Source organism: Peromyscus eremicus, chromosome 20 (assembly GCF_949786415.1).
Source record: "Peromyscus eremicus chromosome 20, PerEre_H2_v1, whole genome shotgun sequence".
NCBI lineage: Eukaryota > Metazoa > Chordata > Mammalia > Rodentia > Cricetidae > Peromyscus > Peromyscus eremicus.
The window spans coordinates 219,179-240,627 of record NC_081436.1 but is presented as its reverse complement, the minus strand read 5'-3'; the positions used below and the strand labels follow the sequence as shown (position 1 = coordinate 240,627).

General features: G+C 49.7%; 2 protein-coding genes across 2 annotated transcripts in view; one reads left to right on the top strand and one right to left on the bottom strand.

Moving 5' to 3' along the window:
- Positions 1–569: 569 nt before the first annotated feature.
- Ppp1r1a (protein phosphatase 1 regulatory inhibitor subunit 1A) lies at positions 570–7,950 on the bottom strand. Its single transcript, XM_059248126.1, has 7 exons — positions 7,763–7,950; positions 4,545–4,605; positions 3,562–3,599; positions 3,098–3,161; positions 2,472–2,627; positions 1,480–1,586; positions 570–1,030 (listed from the first exon to the last, which is right to left on the bottom strand). Exons 1-7 carry the CDS (start codon positions 7,844–7,846, stop codon positions 1,025–1,027), a joined length of 516 nt encoding a protein of 171 aa, XP_059104109.1. The 5' UTR covers positions 7,847–7,950; the 3' UTR covers positions 570–1,024.
- Positions 7,951–8,031: 81 nt separating this feature from the next.
- The window catches only part of LOC131897211 (mucin-like protein 2), a 163,128-nt gene continuing 149,710 nt past the window's right edge, over positions 8,032–21,449 (top strand). Inside the window, exon 1 of the mRNA XM_059248127.1 lies at positions 8,032–8,151. The gene's annotated coding sequence lies outside the window, so the exon portion shown is untranslated. The remainder of the gene's footprint in view (positions 8,152–21,449) is intronic.

The following is a 21,449-nucleotide window of genomic DNA, read 5'->3' as shown; positions in this document are numbered from 1 at the left end:
GTAAATACCAGCCATGCGTTTGTACAGTGGGCCCTGTTCTCGTGAAGTCCATCTCCATGGTCATTAGACCTGCCACTCTGAACCGCATGTGACTCCCCCATGCTTTGGTCTCCCAGGCCCCTGATATAGCCAGAGATCAATAAAGAAGGGAGACCAGCTGGATGTGTGTGGTGTTCACAAGGTACAAGTTCTCTCATGTGTCTTTATAGTTGTTTTCTTCTGAGTTAGATGTAACTCTGGCATGGTATTCTCCCCGAGTGTTGGAGGGAGGCCCAGGTGAAGCCTATCTGGTATCCAGGTTAGGCTCTTTTTGGCTGTGTGGCACTGCTGCAGCAAACAGCGTGAAAGAATCTTGCCTTTTCCCTTACTCTCTTTAATTCTTTGGGAGAATCAGAATCAGCATCATGAGACGCCTGGCTGGGACTAGAGGCCATTTCTCCATCTGTGCATGGTGTTAGTCTTACCCTTACCTTAGTATGTAGGACAAGATGGCTCTTTGGGTTTCTAGCCACTGGGTTCTCAGGAAATCTTTCCTATCAGGCTGGAATAAGAAATAGTGGACACAGAATTGGAGGCCAGACAATTCCAAATACTTCTTTCTCAGGGTCTAGAGACAATGTGCACTTCCCACTTATGTCCAGCAGATGGTGCCATAGCACAGTCCTAGCTATCTGTTTTAGAGCAGCAGTCTCCCAGAGTGCAGCCCGGCTATGTGGGCAGAGCTTTCCTCAGTAAGATAGGAAAGCCTGGAGGTGACCTCTGACTTCCAGACTCCCATTTCTCTTCATGAAAGTAAAGGCAAGGCTTCCATCAGTTTCCCTAATCCCTTCCCTAGTTGGTCCTGAGAGTGGGGGCTGTGGAGCGCAGACAAGCGCTGAGGGAGGAAGGGATCCCCAGGTTGGAAAGAAGGAAAGCACCAAGGACCTAACACCAAATTTATCACTTTTAAAAACAAGAGATTAAGAAACATCCAGTGTCCATGAATTTCCACACTGCAGTGGCGATCCCAGGATGTCAACTCCTTTCAGACCTGTTGCGGGGAAAGAAAGGGAAGGTGATTGAAGGGCTGTAGGCGCACCCTTCCCTCTGGTCACCCCAACTTCCACCTTCTGAGGCAGCTTTTGCTGTGGATCTCAAGTCTGAGCCCTCTCTCGTCTAGGCAGGGGTTGGAAAGTATCTCTGCTCTTAGTCCATAATACTTTGGCTCCAACTGCCCTTTACTAAAAAAATAAAAGCAAACCCACGGCCTACTTGCATCACCTGTTCCAGAAGGTATACCCAACAAACTCTCCATTTGATCCTTCCTGCAGCTACTTAATCCCCTCTCTCTTTGTCAGAGGAGATATGTGGCCACTTACCACAAAGGCTAACTTTTCAGTGACTAAATAAAGCTGCTCCTTTGTCTATTCCTCTGGTTCTAAATACAAGGCCCTACAACCTGGTCTCCTGCAAGCCCAAAGCCCAGCCCATGGGGCTTACCAAGCTGGCCCCCTGGGAATCCAGTGGTGACATGTGGGCTGAGGTGTCCTCTGTGCTGGGCTGCACACCACATTGCTCTTGAATCTTGGGGGTGGATTCTGCAGGTTCTAGGGAGGGAAAGTGGGTGATGGAGGGAGAGCCATCCCTTATAAAGGGCTGCCGTTGTTGAGAAGGAGCCCCAAGACCCACTGGGAACAGATTTACCCTACAATCCAGGGTTTCTCTGATCACAGTTACTATGATAGCTTCACTATCTTTTTTTCTCCTGTAACCAGAGACTGAAAAATAAAAGTAAAACAAAACCCCAAACCCTCTAAAAAGTTAAAAAAAAAAAAATTGAGTATAAACTCAAATGAGGCTAAGTCTGACATGAACTGCTTTGAGGCTATATTGTTACTTATCCCACTCAGTGTGACCATTCACTGGACTGTAGAAAAGCATGTGTTTCATTACAGGATGCTCTGCTGGGTGTGTTATGTAACACACAGTATGTGCACTGTATCACTTTCACATAGTTGGAAATGATATGAATTCTGGAATACATTTGGGATTGTGCCTGTGGATTATCACCATCAGCATTACATTCTCTGTATTGAAGGATTTGTATGTATCAGGTGTTGAGCTAGACCCACTGGAAGACTCCAAGGCAACCCTAGTGAAATAGACGCCAGCTCTGTTGGTAAACTGGCCAGTGGTGCAAGTAGAACTGTAGTCCTGGCTCCATTGCAGGGCCAAATACTGTTTGCAATGTGGTGGGTTTTTCCTCATTTCTCAGCCACAACAAGATCTCTGGAGTCCAAGGTGGAAGCTTACAGTAAGACAAAGTGATTCAAACACGTGATATGTGCAATACATCCTTGTCCTTGACTGGGCTTTAGGCTACTATTCCATCTCTCCCAGGCTGAGACTCCTCCCCTTCCCCCAGGGGGTAAAACTGTCTTCTTGCAAGGCTGGGAAACTGCATTCTGGGACCCTTCCAGGCTTGTACATACTTTGTGCTATCCCAGGGGTAACCAGCCTTGACGCTGAGCCTGTGTCTGAGATCCCAGGTGGGCAGGACTCCTGGTTCCCTGTGCTCTCAGTGGCTCCCTCAGGTTCCTCTCCTTGCTTCTGTTGCCCTAGGTGATGTTCAACCATCGTCTGGAGCTCTAGGGGCATAGAGAAAGGAGGAAACATTGGATATGACTGCCTAAAATCTCCCTTGCGGGGTTCTCCCAAATTCAGCAGCCCCACCAACTGGTCTGATGCACTGAGATCTAAACATCGAGAACATTAACTGGGCAATAAGGAGAGAGAAAGAGCCTTCAAGTACACAGACACTCCTAATTTACTAGGATCTATGGTCTCCCTAGGGGCAGGAGAGAAGCCTCAATTTGGACTCAAGGAATATAGTACCTTCCATGTGCTATGCTGATGAGGTCACATGTGCTATTTATCTGCCATAGTGAGGAGGTGGTATAAATTAGTTTCACCAAGGCCACAAGAGACTCCTTCACATAGCAACAGCTCCACTCAAATAAAGGCAGCCCCAGTGACCTCCCAAGGATTCCCTGCAAAGGGTTACTAGATCTACACCCCAGCTTCAGCCAGAAGGGAAATTGGAAAGGAGATGCCAAACCTTTCATGGTGGGTGTGGTCCTTGTCATCTTCTTCCGTTGCCGTGGAGACATTGACAAAGTGGACTGTGAAGGACACAGAGCCTAGATGGGTGCCAGCCCTTCCCACCCTCCTCCTCTGCCTTGGCACGCTTTTGGATTAGAAACCAGGGCAGGTGGGTTTCAGGAGAAAGAGAAGATTCCTGTTTTTTAGCTGTTTCCACGAGGCTGAACATGGAGACTGTGTGTGAGAGGGAGGTGGAGCGTGTGCAGAGGTACTCCCACACATCTTTTGGGCTGGGGTGCATGGAAGAGGGCATCAAAGGCCTTACTGGTAGGGAACATGGTTTTTGCTTTGGGTTCTGGGGAGCTTACGCAGGGCCTGTATATGCTAAATGGGTGCTCTCTCTCACAGAGCCACATCCTAGAACTGGAGGACCAGGGTTTGGCTTTTGAGTGCTGGGTTGAGTGGGAGGGACCAGCTCACCTTGAGAAGTGGGTTGGGGATCCGATCTTCATCTATCTCTGGGGAAAATAGGAAACAACAACAACAACAACAGCAACAACAAACAACAATAACAACAAAAACAGTAATAAGAGCAGGAAACCCAGGGAGTTCCCAAAGACCTGAGTTCTTAAGGAGAAGGGACTCTGCAGTCACCTCTGTTCTGAGCTGTCCCAGGAGCCTGCTCTCTGGATCCCCCTGCACTGCTGCTTGTCAAGACTTAGGCCCTGGCCAGGCCAAGCCTGTATCCTAGCCTCAGGCTTTGAGGTCTATGAAGGCAGATTTGGGGTCCTTCTGCTTTTTTCCCTTCTCTGCAGCATCCAGGTCTCTTTCTCCTCCCAGTTATTCTTTCACCCCCAAAGCCAGAGCTGAGCTTTCACAGGAGCAGGGCTGCCTGAGAGAGAATAGCAAACTTGTTCTGATTAGGCCCACAGATGTGCATCATTTATGGAAGTTGGGGGTAGGCTGGAGATTTGGGCATCCCAGATTTCAGACTAGCCTGGTCACTTCTTTTTCACACCTACCAAGCTCCTCTGACATTCTCCGAGACCTTGTTCTGTCTCCAGACCTTGGTGGGGACTCTGGTGACCAGAATCCCATCTGCTCCCTGAGCTGTTTCTAACCTTACCCCCTGGAGACCTGATGCTAGATGATGGAGGTGGTCTCTCCCCCTCACAGCTGTCACTGCATTTGGGAGTGGGGATAGTGACATCTCAGTTGCTGGAGAAACCTAGAAGGCTGTCGCCACAGCAACCTGCACTTAGTTGGCCATCCCAGTTCCTGGAGGGCTTAGGAACCAGGTGGTTCCCTCCCCTCCTAGCACAGCTCCATCTTTCTAAAAACAAAATAAATCCTGCTGAGGCAGCATGGGGTGAATGCCTACTACCTAAGTCTGCCCTTCCTTTCTAGCACCCATCCCCTCTTACAGGGACCCCCTTCTTCCAGGCGTTTGTCCTTTGGGTTACCTGGGGATGACTGGTCACTGGTCAGCACAAGTGTGGCAGGGGTGGGGCGGCGCCTCCGAATCTGGGTTAGGGGAGGAGGAGTACAAGGTCAGGTTAACTAGGAACACCACTCAGGCCAACTCTGTACATCCCTTAAAAAGTGTCAAGTTAACCTTAGAGTACTGTTGGCTCATTCAGGGATGAGCTATTCTTAGGAACTCAAGAGACCACCTGGGCCATCTGCACGTTTCCTTCCCTGCACCGCCTCCCCACCCTACTCTTGTCCTTTCAGCTTTCCTTTCAGAAGCTTTGTCAACTCTGTGCATCAATTGTTGTTGTCCTTTGGTCCATCCTGGATCAATGGTCAGAAATAACATGAGAGGTCAGAGGACTTTCCCTCAGCCTCTAGTCCACCCCCTAAGCAGATATTAACCTTTTGTGGGCTCATACCTGTCTGCAGAAGGCCTCTCTCAAGCTCACCCATCATGAAGGAAGAAGGGCTTGAGTACACCTCTTCCCTGGCCACCACAGCTCCTCAACACTCTAAGGTTTCCTTAGCCTTGGACACACTGGCTTTTTGATTGGTCAGGGAACAGGGGAAGTGGTCCCAATGGTGAACAGGACATGAGGAGGGGTCCTGGGTAGAATCCTGGCCAGCCACAGGGGAAACTAGAATATAGAGCTGATTGGTGGCTAGGGTTCCAACTGAACTCCAGCCACCCTCCTGCTGTTGGTTTTTCTTCTTGTCCTGCTGTCTGTTGATTATTGCTGAATTCCACAGACTCTTGGGATGTGTAGTTTTTCCCTTTCTGGGGAAGGTTTGGAAGAGAGTGGCACCACAGGGGTAGAGCTCCTGCAGCTCTCTCAGGGCAGCTGTGGGGAAGCAGGAAGGAGTCCAGTGAGGACCCAAATGATCAGGGTTAGATCTGTTCGTAGCTATCACTTGGCATCACCACCACTGGCAGTAGTGGGTGGAGGTGACAAGATGCCTAGAAAGTGGGAATAGTAGGAGGGACTGTGTGAGCCAGAGAGGGGGCTCTTCCCAAAGAAAACAGCATGTATGGAATGGGGCTGTGCGTGACCTCTTGCTTCAGGGGAAATCAGTGGCATCTGTTTTTAGTGACATTTTAAGGTGCCAGTAGAGCCAGACGTGTGTGTGTGTGTGTGTGTGTGTGTGTGTGTGTGTGTGTGTTTAAATAGTAAATGTGAATTGTCTCTGACTGTTCCTGGTACAAGATGCTTCATGTATGTGGGAGTGGGATCACCCCTTTGCTAGGATCTGATGCCTTACTTGCCTTCTGACTGAGTAGGGGTGGGGTGGGAAGGTTTGGGGTTTGGGGTGGTTGCTGGAGAGGAGTGCAAGTGACCCAGACTGGTGGATTTGGGATTAGTGGTTTGACATAGCACCTGTATTGGGAGCCCAAAAGGTCAGCAGGGCTCTGTGAGGTTGGGCAGGTCCCTTAACAGACTTTTTGCCCTAAATAGAGAGATTTGAAGCACCCTGAGTCCTTGAGAATTGTGATATTGTCAGGAGGGAGGAAAGCCAGACTCCCTGGGTCCTAGGTACCCAACAGAAAGGTCTCTTTTCTGTTTCTGCCCCCACCTCTCCTAGCTCTCAAGGACATATGAAGGTTGTGGTGGAGGTTAGCAGCCTCCACCCTAATTCTGCTGTACACTTAGCTTCCCACTCTTCCCCACCTGCACCCCATGGAGGCTGGGGTAGGAGCTCCTGCTATACTTGGAGCTTTTGCCTATATACCTGGTAGCACAGCAGGAAGGACAGGGGCAAACTTTTAGGCCCAGGAGACAGATTTCTGAAGACTAGAAAAGAGTAGGCGGAGTCCCAGCTCTTTGCCCACTTTGGCTCCTTCACTGTCATATGCCCCCACGTGCTCCTTTGCCCCCAGCTCTGTGAATCAGCTAGCCTGCCCTCCTCCCTCCCACCTCAACACCAAACAGAAGCAGGTGTCAGGTCCTGTCTGCTAGTAGGAGGCAGCTCTCAGAACTTCTGACTCCTACAGTCCCACTGCTGGGCCTCCTTTCCTGGGTCAGAAGTCATTTTAGCTAATCTCCTGTCTCAGGGCATAGGCCTATTCCTTGAGCCCATAGAAACCACTCCTCCTCTCAGGTGTATGAGGTCTCAATACACCCTCTCCAGCCACACCTTACAGCGCTGGAGATGCCCAAGGCCAGGATACCTGGCCTTCCCTTGCCCTGAGAAGTAAAGTTTCAAAGAGCACATGTGTTGGCCTTTTTTATCCACACCCAAGTCTATCAATCAGCCTGAGCATCGTGGAAACCTCTCTCTCTCTTGCCCATCCCTAGAGGTCTGAGTCTCTCAGGTGGGGAGCTTGGCAGTGAGTAGCTAGAAGCAGGAGCCCCCGCCTGGAGAGAGCTGGGTGCTCTTGTGGATGAGTTGGTCTCCACATGGCCAGCGAATGCGAAAAGAGACAGGCTGCAGGTAGTAGTCCTTCCCATACGCTCACTGACGCTGAGACACACTGCTCACTCACACACTGCCGCCTCTGCCAGGCTGCTCTGAGCTAAAAATAGGCCAGGCCAGGAGGCTGGGCCAGGGCCCTGCACTCCCACCCAGTGAGCCAAGCTCTCTTAGTGGCTAGCTCCTGGCTGAGCTTGGACCCCAGCCCTAGGCTCTCTAGTCCGCCGCACTGAGCCCCGCATCCCACCCCCACCCCCTACTCCAAAGGGCAGGAGTTAGACCCAGGACCCACGTGTTCCGACTTACAGAAGGGAACAAATATCAGCTTGCAGACCCCCGCCCTCACCCCAAAGCTCCTCCATCACTGTCCTCATCCCCTTGGGTGCCACACTCAGGGCCCAGGTGCGAACGAGTCGGAGGGGCGGAGCTGTCTCTTCTTCCCACTTGCCGCCCCCCTTCCGGCGGTACCCTTTAGGTCAGTGCCGACACCCAGCCGGTAAACTCCGGGGGTTGACTGAGAGTGAAGGGACGCAAGGTCGCCAGAGGAGGAGGGGTCGTGTCCACAAGGCAGGGCAGGGAGTGAACGACGCTCTCGGAGACTCCCAGCACAGGGACCCGCACTAATGGGGAGACGTGGCTCCGCCGTTGGGGGAGGGGATGGAGGACTCTCCCCCCATAAATTGGGGGAGTGCGTCCCAGAAGGGGTGCGGTGCCGGGCTGGGGGGCGAGGCAAGGATTCAGGTTCCACGGCCGGGTCCCTAGACCATCACCGAGTCTCGCTGCCCCGCCCTACCCATACCTGTTCGGCCGCCTCGGGGTCCAGGTGCGGCTCCAGCAGCGGAACTGTGAACTGGATCTTCCGTGGGCTGTTATCCGGCTCCATGGCTTGGGGCCCGGCGGCGGCGGGACTCGGGCTGGGGCGGGCGCGCTCCTTCTCCGCTGCGCTCCGGCCCCGGCCCCAGCCCGGCGCTCGGCTCGCAGCTCCAGGCTCGGCGCGCCCCACTCGGCCGGAAGACTGTGCTGCTGCGGATTGGCTCTGCACCGCCCCTCCCGGCCCCCTCTTTCTCTAGTCCTGAGCCTTAACCCCGTCGTGGCTGCACTGGCGGCCGCGCGGGTCGCCGCCCCTCCGGCTGGAGAGCCAGATCTGGGCGGGTCGCTGTTCTAGTCCATCGGTTGGCCGGCATCCAGGTATCTTAGAATTCTGGGCAGGGGGTGGATGTCAAGAACTTCTTCAAACTGGGGCAGGTTTCAGGGTCTGGGAAAGTGGAAGGGCACAGCCTGAGAGGAAGATTGTATTTATGATGTAAATGAGATTTCACAAAGAGAAAAGATGGGAAAGGAATTTAGGAATGCAGCAGGAGAGATTAAGGTTAGACTACGAGAAGACTTTCCCTTGAGGAAAATACTAGAGTGGAAGGGAAAACTTGGAGGGCAGTTATGGACTTTGGATCCTGTCCAGTCCAGGGAACACTCCGGACAGGGGGAGCAAGGGAAGGCCTAGGAGGGTCTCAGGAGCGTGACTGGAATGAGGGTGGACCAAGGGCTTGGGGAAAGAGGGCCATTTAGGATAAAGAAGGAGCCATGGGGGTGAAAGCCAATCATGCTTGTGAAATAGATTTCATTTTCTGCTTGCTACATTGTGGGCCTGCAAAGTAGGTGAAAGGCCTTCAAAAGGAGGGAGGAGATGTGGTAGAGGGATGGAGAGGGATGCCCCTCTGGTGGAAAGGCCTGTTTGCAGATGACTGGTGTCCACTTTCATTGTTGGCAGAAAAATGAAAATGCTTTGCTGTGACTGGAGGTATGGAAGTTAGACTATGAGAAGAACTTACTGGGTTGGTATGGGACCAACATACCACTCAATACTAACCAGTGAGGGTGACAGGATATTCATAGGAGCTGGAGTGCCCTGTACTAGGGCAGGGGGTCACTGGACAGAGAGAGGTGGGTGCTGGACACTGGGGAGCAGGCCCTGATTGATTTAGGAGGTACTGAGACAGAGAAGAAAGCCTGCAGTGCTGGAGGAGGTGCATGGCAGGGCCAGGAGATCAGTTTCTTTCTAATCTTAAACTGAACAGAGGGGAGGGTCCAATCAGGTTGAGGCCTGGCTCCAGGAGAATGGGCCCTTGACCACCCTTCACCCCCCTACTCTAGGGGGTAACTTTAACCCTCAATCTGGGATCCTCTGGTAGGCTTTCCATGGCCCCTTCCCCTCTTTCCTCCAAAAATAGCCGCTGCCCTCCCCCCAGGGATCTCTTTACACAGCAGGCAGGCTCAGCTTTCTCCAGGGCAAGGCCAGGTTGCAGCCACTCAGCGGCCCTGAAGGCTCTAGCCAGTGGCCCCTCTATTTGCTGTTCACTGTAGCACTGAGACTCTGGGAATGCTTTTCCTGGCCCTGTCCTCTCTCACAGCCTTTTGCTCTGTTTGAGTAGTAGGGCAGGTGTTCATCTGCCTGGGCTTCTCAGTGTCCCTGGTCCCAATGTCTGTGCACTCACATCCCAGGGCAGGGGTGTAAGAAGAGGTGGTGAAGCCACCTAACTTGGGAGACAGCATGGGGTGCCTCAGGGCCTCATCACTGTTTTCCTCTTTCTCTTTGCTTCTCTCTCCTACATATACACTTAGGGGCACTGTGTCCTCTAAAGAGAGCCTGCTCTCTGTCTCCTTGTCCTGGACTGAAGGACCTGAAGGCACAATCCCCATTCCCCATCTCCTTTGCAGTGTCAGAACCTCCATGCCTCATAGATGAGGATCCATGGAGTAAGGGACCTGACACAGAAGCAGGCCACATCTAATTTAGTGCTGGAGTGTATGTTGGGGGGCGGGGGACTCCTGGCTTGTTTCCATGCAGAATTTCAGAGTGAGGGTTCCTCTATCTGGGCTCTTATGAGATAGATTCCACTCTCACGGGGTGGTCCAGTTTACTTAGATTTCGCCATGTTCGTTTCTTTCCCTTAAATTTTAGCCCTAGAATTCCTTAGGTACCTTGCCCGTCCTCAGTGTTCCCGTCTCAACTCCCAGATTCTGACTTCCTTTGATCTGAAAGCTCTAGGCTAGGTGGGGGCCAAGAGGGGCTTAGTGGAAATGAGAAGGGTCCTGGGAGCCGCTGTGTAGCAGTGGTGGCAGGGTGTAGGGAGTCAGGGGGCAGGAAGTAGTAGTCAGAGAAAGCCAGAGCAAAGAGAGACCTCCCTGGTCCACCACAAGGATGAAGGGCTGGCTGGCAGGAGGGAGGTGGAGTGGGCCCCAGCACAGCTTCTGCAGGACAAGTGGAGTGGTGACTGTGAAGGTGTGTGCATGTTGCTTTGACCTTTATCTGTGCCCTGAGCTGAGTAACTGTGAGCACCTGCTAGGTGTGTAGGAAGCAGTGTGGATTGCACACAAAGGGCGGGGGGAGTGGCAGAGGGCCTGTGCCTGCCTGGATAGGGCTCCCAGCTTAGGAGTACTGAGTCTGTCTCTTTCTCTGCTTACATGCGTCTATGTGAAGAGTGCCCAAGTGGTCACTCTTCTCCCCTACCCACAAATGCATCCCAGGTTGCAGAGTCATAGCTACTCCAGGGCACACTTCTGGCTCATGAATATTTAAGGTTACAGGGATGTGACATAGTGATGCCATCATCTAATGGCCCATTCTCCCTGCTGCCTGTGCTACCTTCTGGGTTAATGGGCTATACCTTGTTTTTGCTGATCTACCTTCCTTGCTCCACTAACCTTAGTGTTAGTTTCACTAATCCTCACAACCAAGCCTGAGGGTGGGTAACCAGGGTGTTATAGAGAGATGGGTCCACCTGAGCTGGGATTTGGGAGGTCAGGTTCAAAACCTCCCTCTGCTACCAATGCCCTTGGTGGCTCTGCACCCTGCTCCCCTGTAGGGGTCGAGGCAGCCTGAAGATGTCTTTCTGTTTTAATGTTCTGTCAAGAATCCAAGGCAAGCCAGCCTCAGCCAGGAAGTCACAGGACCAGGCTGACAGCAGGGCGGACCTTGCCTTCAGCTTCCAGCTTGGTCAGGTGGCAGAGTGCACTCCTGGGTGTGGAGTGCACGGTACTGGCACATTGTCCACACAGTTGTTCGTACACACTTGCTCACACAGTTCTGCAGAGGAAAGGCTTGCAGCTGCTTTTAACCCCCAGAGAAGCAACAAGCCCATCTGCATGGTTCCTCGGGAATGTGCTGCCTTTCTAGAACCTCTTTTGGAATTACTTCAGAGCTTGTGGCATATACTCTGAACATTCTCATTGTGGCTTCTGACCTCTAGAGTGACTTTGCTTTTTTGAATAATTTGAGAGTTGTTAGGGATTTAGTCCTGTGAAGCAGGGAGGTTGGAGGGAGGGGTAGGTACCATTCCTGAGACTGTAATTCTGCAGGCTTCCAAAACCTGTCTAGAAGATGTCTCCACTAGAGATACTTCCAGAACCTCTTGGAGATCCCAGATGCCCCATTGGTGTAGATACATGCTTTCTGCAGTGAGCTGGAAGAGAGAGCTTCAAAAGGCCCATTTGCCTGTGAGAGAGCCTATCAATGCAATTGTCCCAGGCCCTGGTGGCAGCCTTGCAGCTAGTACTCTTGGGAACCGGGCTGGTACTTGCTCACATTCAATTCACTCTCTTCCAAAGTGCTTTACTGTTCCACTAACCACAGCTACCACTAGTTGAGGTGGAAAAGACTTAGGAGTAGCCATCCAAGCCCTTGGGCTAGAGACCAGAAGCACTTGACCTAGGGACTGGCATCATGCCAACCTTTGCTGCAGCAAGCTAGAAGAAGGGCCAGTGTCAGGGCTTGACTCAGATGACCTCTTGAAATACATGGGCACCCAGATGGTCTTCAGCAGAAGACCAACTCATAGATAGCTATTAGCCCAACCTTCTTACAGGTTGGATTGATTCTTTCAACAAATATTTACACAAGCCAGGCACTATGCTAAGTGCTCCAGGTACAGCAGAACTCAAAACAGATCCTGCGGCGCGCCCCGACCAGCGGGGAAGCAAGACACGACTCCAAGATTCTTCCTCTATCACGGTTTTATTGAACGCTGCTCGGTTATGGCTTCTCGGGAGAGCTGGTACGGGAGGAGGGCCCCGGGCGCCGGGGCAAGCTGGCTTATATGCAGGTTCTGGGGGCGGAGCTTGGGCGGTAAGCTGATTGGTCAGTACTATCGGGCGGGAGAGCGACACGTTAGCATTCGGGATAAACAGGAAACCAGCGCCATCTTGTAATGGCGTTTGAGCCAGCGGACTGCTGCAGTTCCCCCTTTTTGTTTTTGGCAACCCAGAGCTAGGAGTCTCCTCATGATGAGCTTCCTGCTCGATGGGCGAGTGCTGAGTAGGAGGAACAATGATACTCTCAAAACGGGTGCAATGAGCATAGCTCTCCGTGTGCAGGAGCAGTATCATAGGCTTCCTAATCGGGTGCAATGGGCAGAGCCCTCCGAGTGCAAGGACAGCCTACAGTTCCCTCAGCTGGGCCAACCAGATACTTGGGGAACCGCCAGCATCCAGGGCGGCCATAGCATAAGTGTACGCTCTGTACGATTGCGCTTTATCAACCTACAGAGGATCCAACCCAGTATGACTAGACCAATCAAGCCCACTGTTCCCATCGCCCACACCCCAGCCCATTCCTTCACATAAGATGCAGCTGTGACCAAAAAATCAGTAAATTCTCCCAAGGTGGTCAAATGAGCACGCGTCTGATTTAGGGCAGCAATAGAGGCGGTGAAATTCAATTGTAACATTTCAAATTCTCAGGAAGGTCAGCATCATCTTCTCCATCTTCCTCATGTTGTTGTACCCCTCGTGTTAGTCTTGTCGGCACCCAAATCGGGTCTCTTGCATTCTGTGGGAAAACACAAAGAGATCCCCTTGACCTACGTAATACGGGGTCAGGGCCCATCCATTTATTTGTTAGCACATCCTTCCATAACACCATCTCCCGAAGGACTGGTGTTACGCCCACATGGCGATCAGCAGAGGTCTTAGATGCTTCATCCAAAGTTAAAAAATTAAGAGTGAAAAGAGCCAAGGAGAGGCGCTCGCCAGGGGTGCGCCCTATTCCCCCTTTTTGTTTTTGAAGCAGTTCTTTAATAGTACGATTTGCACGTTCCACTATGCCTTGTCCCTGTGGATTATAAGGGAGGCCAGTGGAGTGTTGAACATCCATTGTTGCACAAAAGGAATGGAATGAGGAAGAAGTGTAAGCCGGACCATTATCCGTTCTCAAGAACAAAGGCTTACCCCAGCTGGCCCATGCAGCTAGACAATGGGCAATGACATGGCGTGTCGTTTCACCAGTCATGGCAGTGGCAAAAATAATGCCAGAAAAGGTATCCACTGAAACGTGAACATATTTTTGTTTCCCAAACTCTGAGATGTGGGTAACATCCATTTGCCACGAGGCTAGGGGTTTCAGCCCTTTGGGGAGAACTCCTATATGCGGTGGATGGTGAAAGGCAACACAATGTTGGCAGTTTTTGACAATCTTACGAGCTTGTTCCCTGGAGATATTGAACTTCAGGCGCAAGGTGTTAGCAGATACATGAAAATTATCATGGAACTTTTGTGCCTGTTCACAAGGTGTACTCATAATCCAAGCAGCTATGGCTATGCGGGTGGCCTCATCTGCCAACGTATTCCCGGCTGACATTGGCCCTGGAAGCCCGCTATGTGCTCGAATATGAGTCACATAAAAAGGTTGAGAGCGAAGTAACATCAAGGCTTGAATCTGTCTTAATAGCGGCGCCACCATACTAGAAGGTTGTATATAGGCAGCAATTTCCAAATTTTTAAGTAAATTGACAACATATAGGGAATCAGAGACCAAATTAAAAGAAATATTAGGATATTTCTCAAAAACCTTTTGTATAATAAGACATTCTGCTACCTGAGGGGAGGTGGTAGGAAACTGGAAACTGTAGGTCTGACCATCGATGGACATGGCACCCTTGCCGGTCTTTGAGCCATCAGTATAAATTACAGGGGCATTCATGATGGGATTTTGAGATGTGATTCGAGGAAAATAAACAGTATCCTCCGAGGCAAATGTTAACAGAGGATGTTTAGGGTAATGGTTATCAATATATCCTGCAAAACTAACCACAAGAATAGCCCACCATGAGGTCGCACCTGTTAAAATCTCAATTTGTTCTTTGGTGTAGGGCACTATCAATGTTGCTGGTGGCTCGCCGAAAAACTCAAGGCACCACTTCAGGCCATTTAACGCCTGCCTTGCCACTAAATCGGGATAATAGTGGACATTTTTAGATCCCAATCCTTGTCCATGCAGCCACCAAAGAGGTCCATTCTGCCAAACCACTCCTAGAGGGACAACCTTTGTAGGGAGGATTACTAATTGGAATGACTGAGTATAGTCTAATCTTTTTAATTGAGCTGTTTTTAACGCTTCCTGTATCTTTTGGATAGAATTTTGAGCTTCCAATGTCAATTGTCGGGGAGAGGTCAAATCAGGATTACCTTCCAATATCTTATATAGGGGCATAAGGTCTCCTTTTGGTATTTTCAAATATCCCATTAGCCAATTAACATTTCCTAAAAATTTTTGAAAATCATTCAATGTATGAAGGCATGAAGTTTGTAAGGTAATATTCTGGGGCATAATCTCATCTGGGGAAATACGGGTACCAAGAAAATCAACAAGTATGCCCTTTTGTAACTTCTCAGGGCTAATATAAAGCTCTGCATTTGCTAAAGCTTTCAAAAGGCTTTGCAAGCATTCTTCGACTTGCTTAACCTTTTCTCCAGTTATAAGAAGATCATCCATATAGTGTATAATTTTCAAATTGGGAAACTGACTTCGAATAGGGTCAATGGCGCGGCCAACATAAAGTTGGCACATAGTCGGGCTATTAGCCATGCCTTGTGGTAAAACTCGCCATTGAAAGCGTTCATCAGGAGCTTCATGATTAACGGCTGGAACTGTAAAAGCAAATCTAGGTCTATCCTCTTCATGAATGGGAATAGAAAAAAAGCAATCCTTTATGTCTATTGTTATCACAGGCCATCCTTTTGGTAATGCTGTAAGCATAGGGAGACCTCGTTGTACGGGTCCCATAATAACCATCTGTGCATTTATGGAGCGTAGATCATGTAACAATCTCCATTTTCCTGATTTCTTTTTAATAATAAAGATGGGAGAATTCCACGGTGACGTGGAAGGCTCAATATGATGTAACTGAAGCTGCTCTGCAACTAATTGTTTTGCCGCTTGGAGCTTCTCTTTTGACAAGGGCCACTGAGGTGTCCAAACGGGTGTATCAACTTGCCAGGGTATCTTTAATCGTTGCTTATCCTCAGAGGCCCCTATGAAAAACCCAACCCTTCTCTATACCTATGGGATGACGGCTGAACTGGACTACTTCTTCCCTGAAGGTTCCTTCCCAACCCCTTTCCTGGAAAATATCCCTGTTTCCTCATGATAGCTTGTGATGCAGGGGAATACTCATTGGTAAGCTGCAAATGCATCTGTTGCTGCACATCCCGTCCCCATAGATTAACGGGGAGTGATACAACGAAAGGCTGGAACTTTCCTTCTTGTTCTTCTGAGCGCCAAGTAAGCTCCTTAGCGCTCATGCTAGGTGTTTCTTGGTATCCTAAGCCTTGAAGGGACTGGGAGGCGATAGTAAGTGGCCACTTTGAGGGCCACTCTTCCTGTCTTATGACACTCCGGTCAGCTCCTGTATCCAATAATCCAAGGAATCGCCTTCCCTCTATTATTAATTCTAACGTAGGTCTCTGATCCAAACCCATGGCAAGCATGAAGGCATTTTTCCCTGTAGATCCAAACCCATTAAGGCCTCGTTCCCTATCAGAAGCTGGAAATCTAGAATGATGAGAGGGGAGAACCAACATCTGAGCTATGCGGTCTCCTGGAGCAATTGAAAACAATCCCTTGGGAGACCAGCACATAATCTTGATTTTCCCCTGGTAATCAGGGTCAATAACACCTGGCAAAACCATCAATCCTCTAATGGAACTACCTGATCTCCCAATTATAAGGCCCACCTCATTTTTATTTAATGGATTCATAAGATCAGTATCAATGGCCTGCACCCCCATAGAAGGAGTCAGTACCATTGAGGAGGCGGCACACAAGTCCAACCCTGCGGCTGCTGACGTGGCTCTTTGCCCTGATTGGAGGGAGGCGGGGGGAATTCCCCCGATGCCTCGTTCTGAATAGCCCCGAACACTTTCGGGCCCCGGGGTCGCGGGCCCCGTGATCCGTTTTTTGAGACCGCAGGGAACATCGGCTGGAGGGGCTGCCCATTAACATCTTTCACTGATCTACATTCATTTGCCCAATGTTTTCCCTTTTTGCATCGGGGACAGGTGCCTGGCATCCTCTGTTGGTCTCCTCCTGAAGGAGACCGACACTCTTTCTTTAGATGTCCTGGCTTTCCGCAATTATAACATTTTCCTTTAGAGCCACTTCCTCGGTTGACAGCTGTCATAACTGCTGCAGCGAGGCCAGCATTGGTGAGAGGGCCCCCTATCTCCCTACATGCTTTCAACCAAGCCTCAAGCCCCTTCTGTTTCCAGGGCGTGATAGCTCGTCTGCACTCCTTTGTACATTGTTCATAAATAAGTTGCTGCGTTAAGGGGAGAGCTGTTTCCATATCCCCAAAAATTTTTCCCGCAGCATCAAGCATCCGGGCTACGAAATCAGCAAAAGGCTCATTTGGTCCTTGAATGATCTTAGTAAGGTTTCCACTCACTTCTCCTTTTCTGACCAGTTTTTTCCAGGCGGATACGTGTATCTCTTTCACTTGATTGTAAATTTCAATGGGGAAGTTTATCTGGTTATTTACCCATTGTCCTTGACCCAACAACATATCCGCCGTCCAGGCTGGCTGGCCATTTTGTGCATTACGCCGGGCCTGAATTTGGGCATGGTCTGTGACCAGAGACCTCCATTCTAGATAAGTACCAGGGGGTAAAGCTGCCCTTCCAACTTCCTGATAGTCTGCCGGAGTCAAAACATCCTTAGCTATTCTGTCTAAAATAGACAGAGGATAATGGGCAGTTGGGCCATAGGTCTGAACTGCTTGTACTAGATCTTTTAACATCTTGTAAGATACAGGCTCATGAGACCTGACCTGTGTGTTTGGGTCTTCGAACACCGGGAAAGCATTTGCTAGTTTAGTCCAGGTTTTGGGAGGAATGCGATGACTTCCTGCGCAGCTTCCTGAACTCACTTGTGAGTTAGGAGCGAAGGGCGGTGGTCGTGATAGCTCGGCTCCGGGCCCTGGGCCATAGCTTTCACGCTCATACCCCGCAGCCTCCCTTTCTAGGTCTATCTCATCCTCAGTATCTAACTCTGAGTCAGAATCAGACAAATTAATAGCGGCCAGCTCCGACCATAGGTACGCTGGTGCTGAAGGTTCCCTTTCTGTATGTTGTAATTTTTGTTTCTTCTTTTCTCTTTTATTTTCTTTATGTTTAGAATTTTCTTTGCTAGCTTCTGTTTCCTTACCGGTTTCGGACTGACTATCCTGCCATTCTGCCATAGCCTTTCTCCCCTTTGCTACTGCTTCCTGTGCCTTTTCCTCATCCAGACAAGATTTCACCAATCTCCAAAAAGGCAAGGTGGCTTTTCCTAGATCTTGTTTGTGTTTTTCTAAATCTTTTCCTAGCTTTTCCCAGGAACTCATCGTGAGATCACCGGATACCGCGAACCATGGCGCATGTTGATCTATCTCTTTAAGCGCCCTTTTTATAGAACCGGAGGAAACATTAATATCCCTTGCACCCAGTAATTCCTTCACAGGTTTGACAAAAAACTCAATATGTGAGTCAAAGTTCCCCATCTTTGAAACTGATTTCTCTACACCAGGTTTACTCAAAGAAAACAACGAGCTAACGAAAGACTGTCCCCACTAAGGAGCTTTACTTTCGTTTCGCTCGCAGCAACACAAACTTTACTTTCGTTTCGCTCACAGCAACACAAACAAGTTTCCTCCGCGCGGTGGCAGCGCAGCCAAAAGCAGCACCCAATCACCAAGATAACCCACACAAAAATTATCAACGGGAAAAAGTCCAACAAAAAGGCAAGATTGGTGTCATAGGCGTCAGTCATACCTTATGAGTACTCACCGTTCCCGTGTGAGGTTCTGAATCTTCGGCCCTCCTCCGAGTCGTTCGCAAGGTCCGAAGTTTCCCGGGTTTCGGCACCAGTTGCGGCGCGCCCCGACCAGCGGGGAAGCAAGACACGACTCCAAGATTCTTCCTCTATCACGGTTTTATTGAACGCTGCTCGGTTATGGCTTCTCGGGAGAGCTGGTACGGGAGGAGGGCCCCGGGCGCCGGGGCAAGCTGGCTTATATGCAGGTTCTGGGGGCGGAGCTTGGGCGGTAAGCTGATTGGTCAGTACTATCGGGCGGGAGAGCGACACGTTAGCATTCGGGATAAACAGGAAACCAGCGCCATCTTGTAATGGCGTTTGAGCCAGCGGACTGCTGCAAGATCCAGTGTCTGTTTCTGGACCTCATTCAGCTTAAGTGCCAGCTGGTGATAGGTGGCTAATACTAACTAGTCTGGAGTGTCACAAAAGTAGAGGAACAAGATGCTGTAACTCCCAGGACAGTAAGAGAGGGTGTGTGTGTGTCAGCGTGACCCTGGGCTTTTCATACTCACCTGGGCTCAAATCCTAGTTCCATCACTTACTGTCTGTGACCTTAAACAAGTTGCTTAGCTTCTCAAACTCTCAATTTCCTCAGTCTTAAAACTGGCTTAACAAGAGGCAATCCTGTTATATAGAGAGAGGGCTTATGTCATCCCAAATGGGTTACATCCATTACATGCTTGCAAATGTTTTCTCCTTTGGTGCTTGCCAAAGCAGGATAGAGGAAAGGGCTATTGATGCCTTCAGATCTCGGGGCAGGGGGTGGGAGGTGCAGATATGCCAGGAGTACATTCCAACCTCTTTTCAGTCAGGTTCTGCTTCCCCTCATGTTTGTCAGATCAGCTGTTCTTAGCGTCCAGCTGTGTCCTCATCAGCATGGGTTATCATCCTACCCTACTAATTACCCGCCTCCCCCCCAGGTTAATGATTAAATCTAACGACTTTGACTTGGAGGTGGGATGATGGAAAATTTCCTAGCCCCAGGACAGAATGAGTGTAGGTTACCAGGAGTGGGGAAGCCAAGGCCCCCTGGGTTCTGGTGTGTTGTTGTAGGTGGCTGGGGGAGCAGATGCCAGCTTTCCTCCTGGGGCTCTCAGCAGGAGGGGGTGGCTGCAGGAAGGGTCATTTGAAAGTTATAGCTTGACAGAGAGATTTGAGCCCCAGCCCTGCTCTGCATTCCTTTTTCCATCTATCACTGCTGTGGCTGGAGGGACCTGGTTCCATGGTTTTCTAGAGCATGTGTGACAGTGTACTACTAGCAGGGGGCTTACAATGGTGGGAATTCATCCTCATTTATGGAGTCTAGAGGTTCCGGGTCAAGGTGTCAGAAGGACCTGGCACTAGGGAAGAGCATCTCCTACCTTTTCTAGCTACTTCCAGATATTTCTTGGCTTGTGACAGCACAACTTCAATTTCTGCATCTTTCTTCATGTGTTCTGCTTCCCTCTTGTGTGTCTCTCCGTGTCCTCTCCCATGCCAAATCCAAGGCGGTTTCATCTGGACACTCTTAACCAGTGACAACATCAACAATCTAGTTTCCTTCTGAGGTTCTAGAGGGACATGCATTCTTAGCCTGTAGCAGCTGGTGAGAAGGTCTGAGAGGACACAGGCTGGCCAGTATCTGCACAGCTATCCCAGATACTCTAGCTGTGCTCAGGATGCCCCAGGAGGCCAGTGACACTGGGTCTCTTTCCTGTCCCTAGAAGTGCTCAGGACCCTGGTGGTTTTGAAGAGGATGCTTCTAGGGGTAAAGAGTGGAAGGACGGAAGCAGGGAGTTCCTTAGCAACCAGGATCCCTTCACTCCTTGAGGCAGCCCTATTGCAGTGGTCCTAAGACAGACCTATGAGGAGTTCTTCTCCCAGGGTCTCAGATTCATTCTCACCTTGCCAGACAAACTCTGAGAGCCAAGGTTTCTCACAGCTGTTCTTCTAGGCTGCAGTTCCTCAATCCTGTTTATCCTAAGCGTCTGTTAGTACCCAGACTCCAGAACATGCCCTTCCCAGGGGCCACATGTTTAGCTCTGGGGAAAATGGGTACCAGTGTCCCTTGAGGTCTAGGGTAAGGAGTGAGGAAAGAAATGGGGCTGGGAATGCTGTTCTTTTTTCCTCACAAACATCCTTTTTCTCTTACTGAGATACCCCCTTGATAGTTTTGGTCTGGTCCAGGCACCCAGGAATTAAGTTCTTTAAATTCCCTTTAACTCTCCATGAGATGATTTGCTCCTTTGTTTGACATCTCACCTACAGTATTTTGTTGCCTGTTATGATTGATCTTTATTGTTACCTTGGCTGTATTGTGAACATCTCAAGATGCGTCTGTGAGGGGTCTCTGAACTAATCATTGGTTTAATCCATCAATGGATTTAAAATGTGAATAGAGGGCCTGGAGAGATGACTTAGTGGTTAGAGCACCTGTTGCTCTTTCAGAGGACCTGTGTTTGATTCACAGCACCCACTACCATCTGTAACTTCAGTTCTAAGGGATATGATATCATGGGCACCATCTCTGTGAGTATTAGGCATGTGTGTGGTGCACAGACATACATGTAGGCAAATACCCGTACACATAAAATAAAAATAAATAATTCTAAAAGTATACGAACAGATTATTAGAAAGTGATGAAGCTTGGAAGGTGGGGCCTGGTCACGGTAGGTTCCTATGGCATGCCCTTGGGTGATATATCTTGCTCTGGCCCCTTCTGTTACAGTTTCCCTCTGCTTCCTGTCCACATGCTCCTGCTAATATGCTGTTCTCCCTCACCTCAGGCCAAGAATCAATGAGACCTTTGAAAAAAAAAATCCCTTAAATTATTTCTAGCAGGCGTTTTGTTACAGTTACACAAAGTCTGCCTAATACAGTGACGAGTTGAAATTTTAGTTTTAATTTTCCTTTACAAAAGCACCTGAGGTTGCTCCCATTATGTCTGGGCAGAGGGCTGTCAGGTTCTAAGTCTTTACCAGCAACTCTCAGACAATGAGTGAAAAAACAAAACAAAACAAACAAAATAAAACCAGCCCAGAGATGTGGTGGCCAGCAGAGGGCAGCAGATCTTGTTTCAAATCCAGTTTTCTTCCTAGGAATCGTTGGAAATATATTTTGAGACAGGGTTTCACTGTGTTGTGTAGCCCTGGCTGACTTGAATCTCATTCTGTAGACTAGGCTGGCCTTGGACTCACAGAGATCTGGGATTAAAGGCATGCACCACCACTGTCTGACTTGGAATTACATTTTTTAAGAATAATTAAAATTTTTTTTGACTATAATTACATAATTTCCCCTTCCCTTTACTTCTTCCAGTGCCTCTCATGTATCTTCTTGCTATCATTCAAATTCATGGCCTCTTTTTCTTTAATTGTTGTTACA

Coding starts and splice junctions, on each gene's coding strand:
- Ppp1r1a (XM_059248126.1), bottom strand. CDS start 7,846: ATGGAGCCGGATAACAGCCCACGGAAGATCCAGTTCACAGTTCCGCTG. Junction 4,606..7,762: donor ACCCCGAGGCGGCCGAACAG/GTATGGGTAGGG, acceptor CCCCTAACCCAG/ATTCGGAGGCGCCGCCCCAC. Junction 3,600..4,544: donor CAGTGACCAGTCATCCCCAG/GTAACCCAAAGG, acceptor TATTTTCCCCAG/AGATAGATGAAGATCGGATC.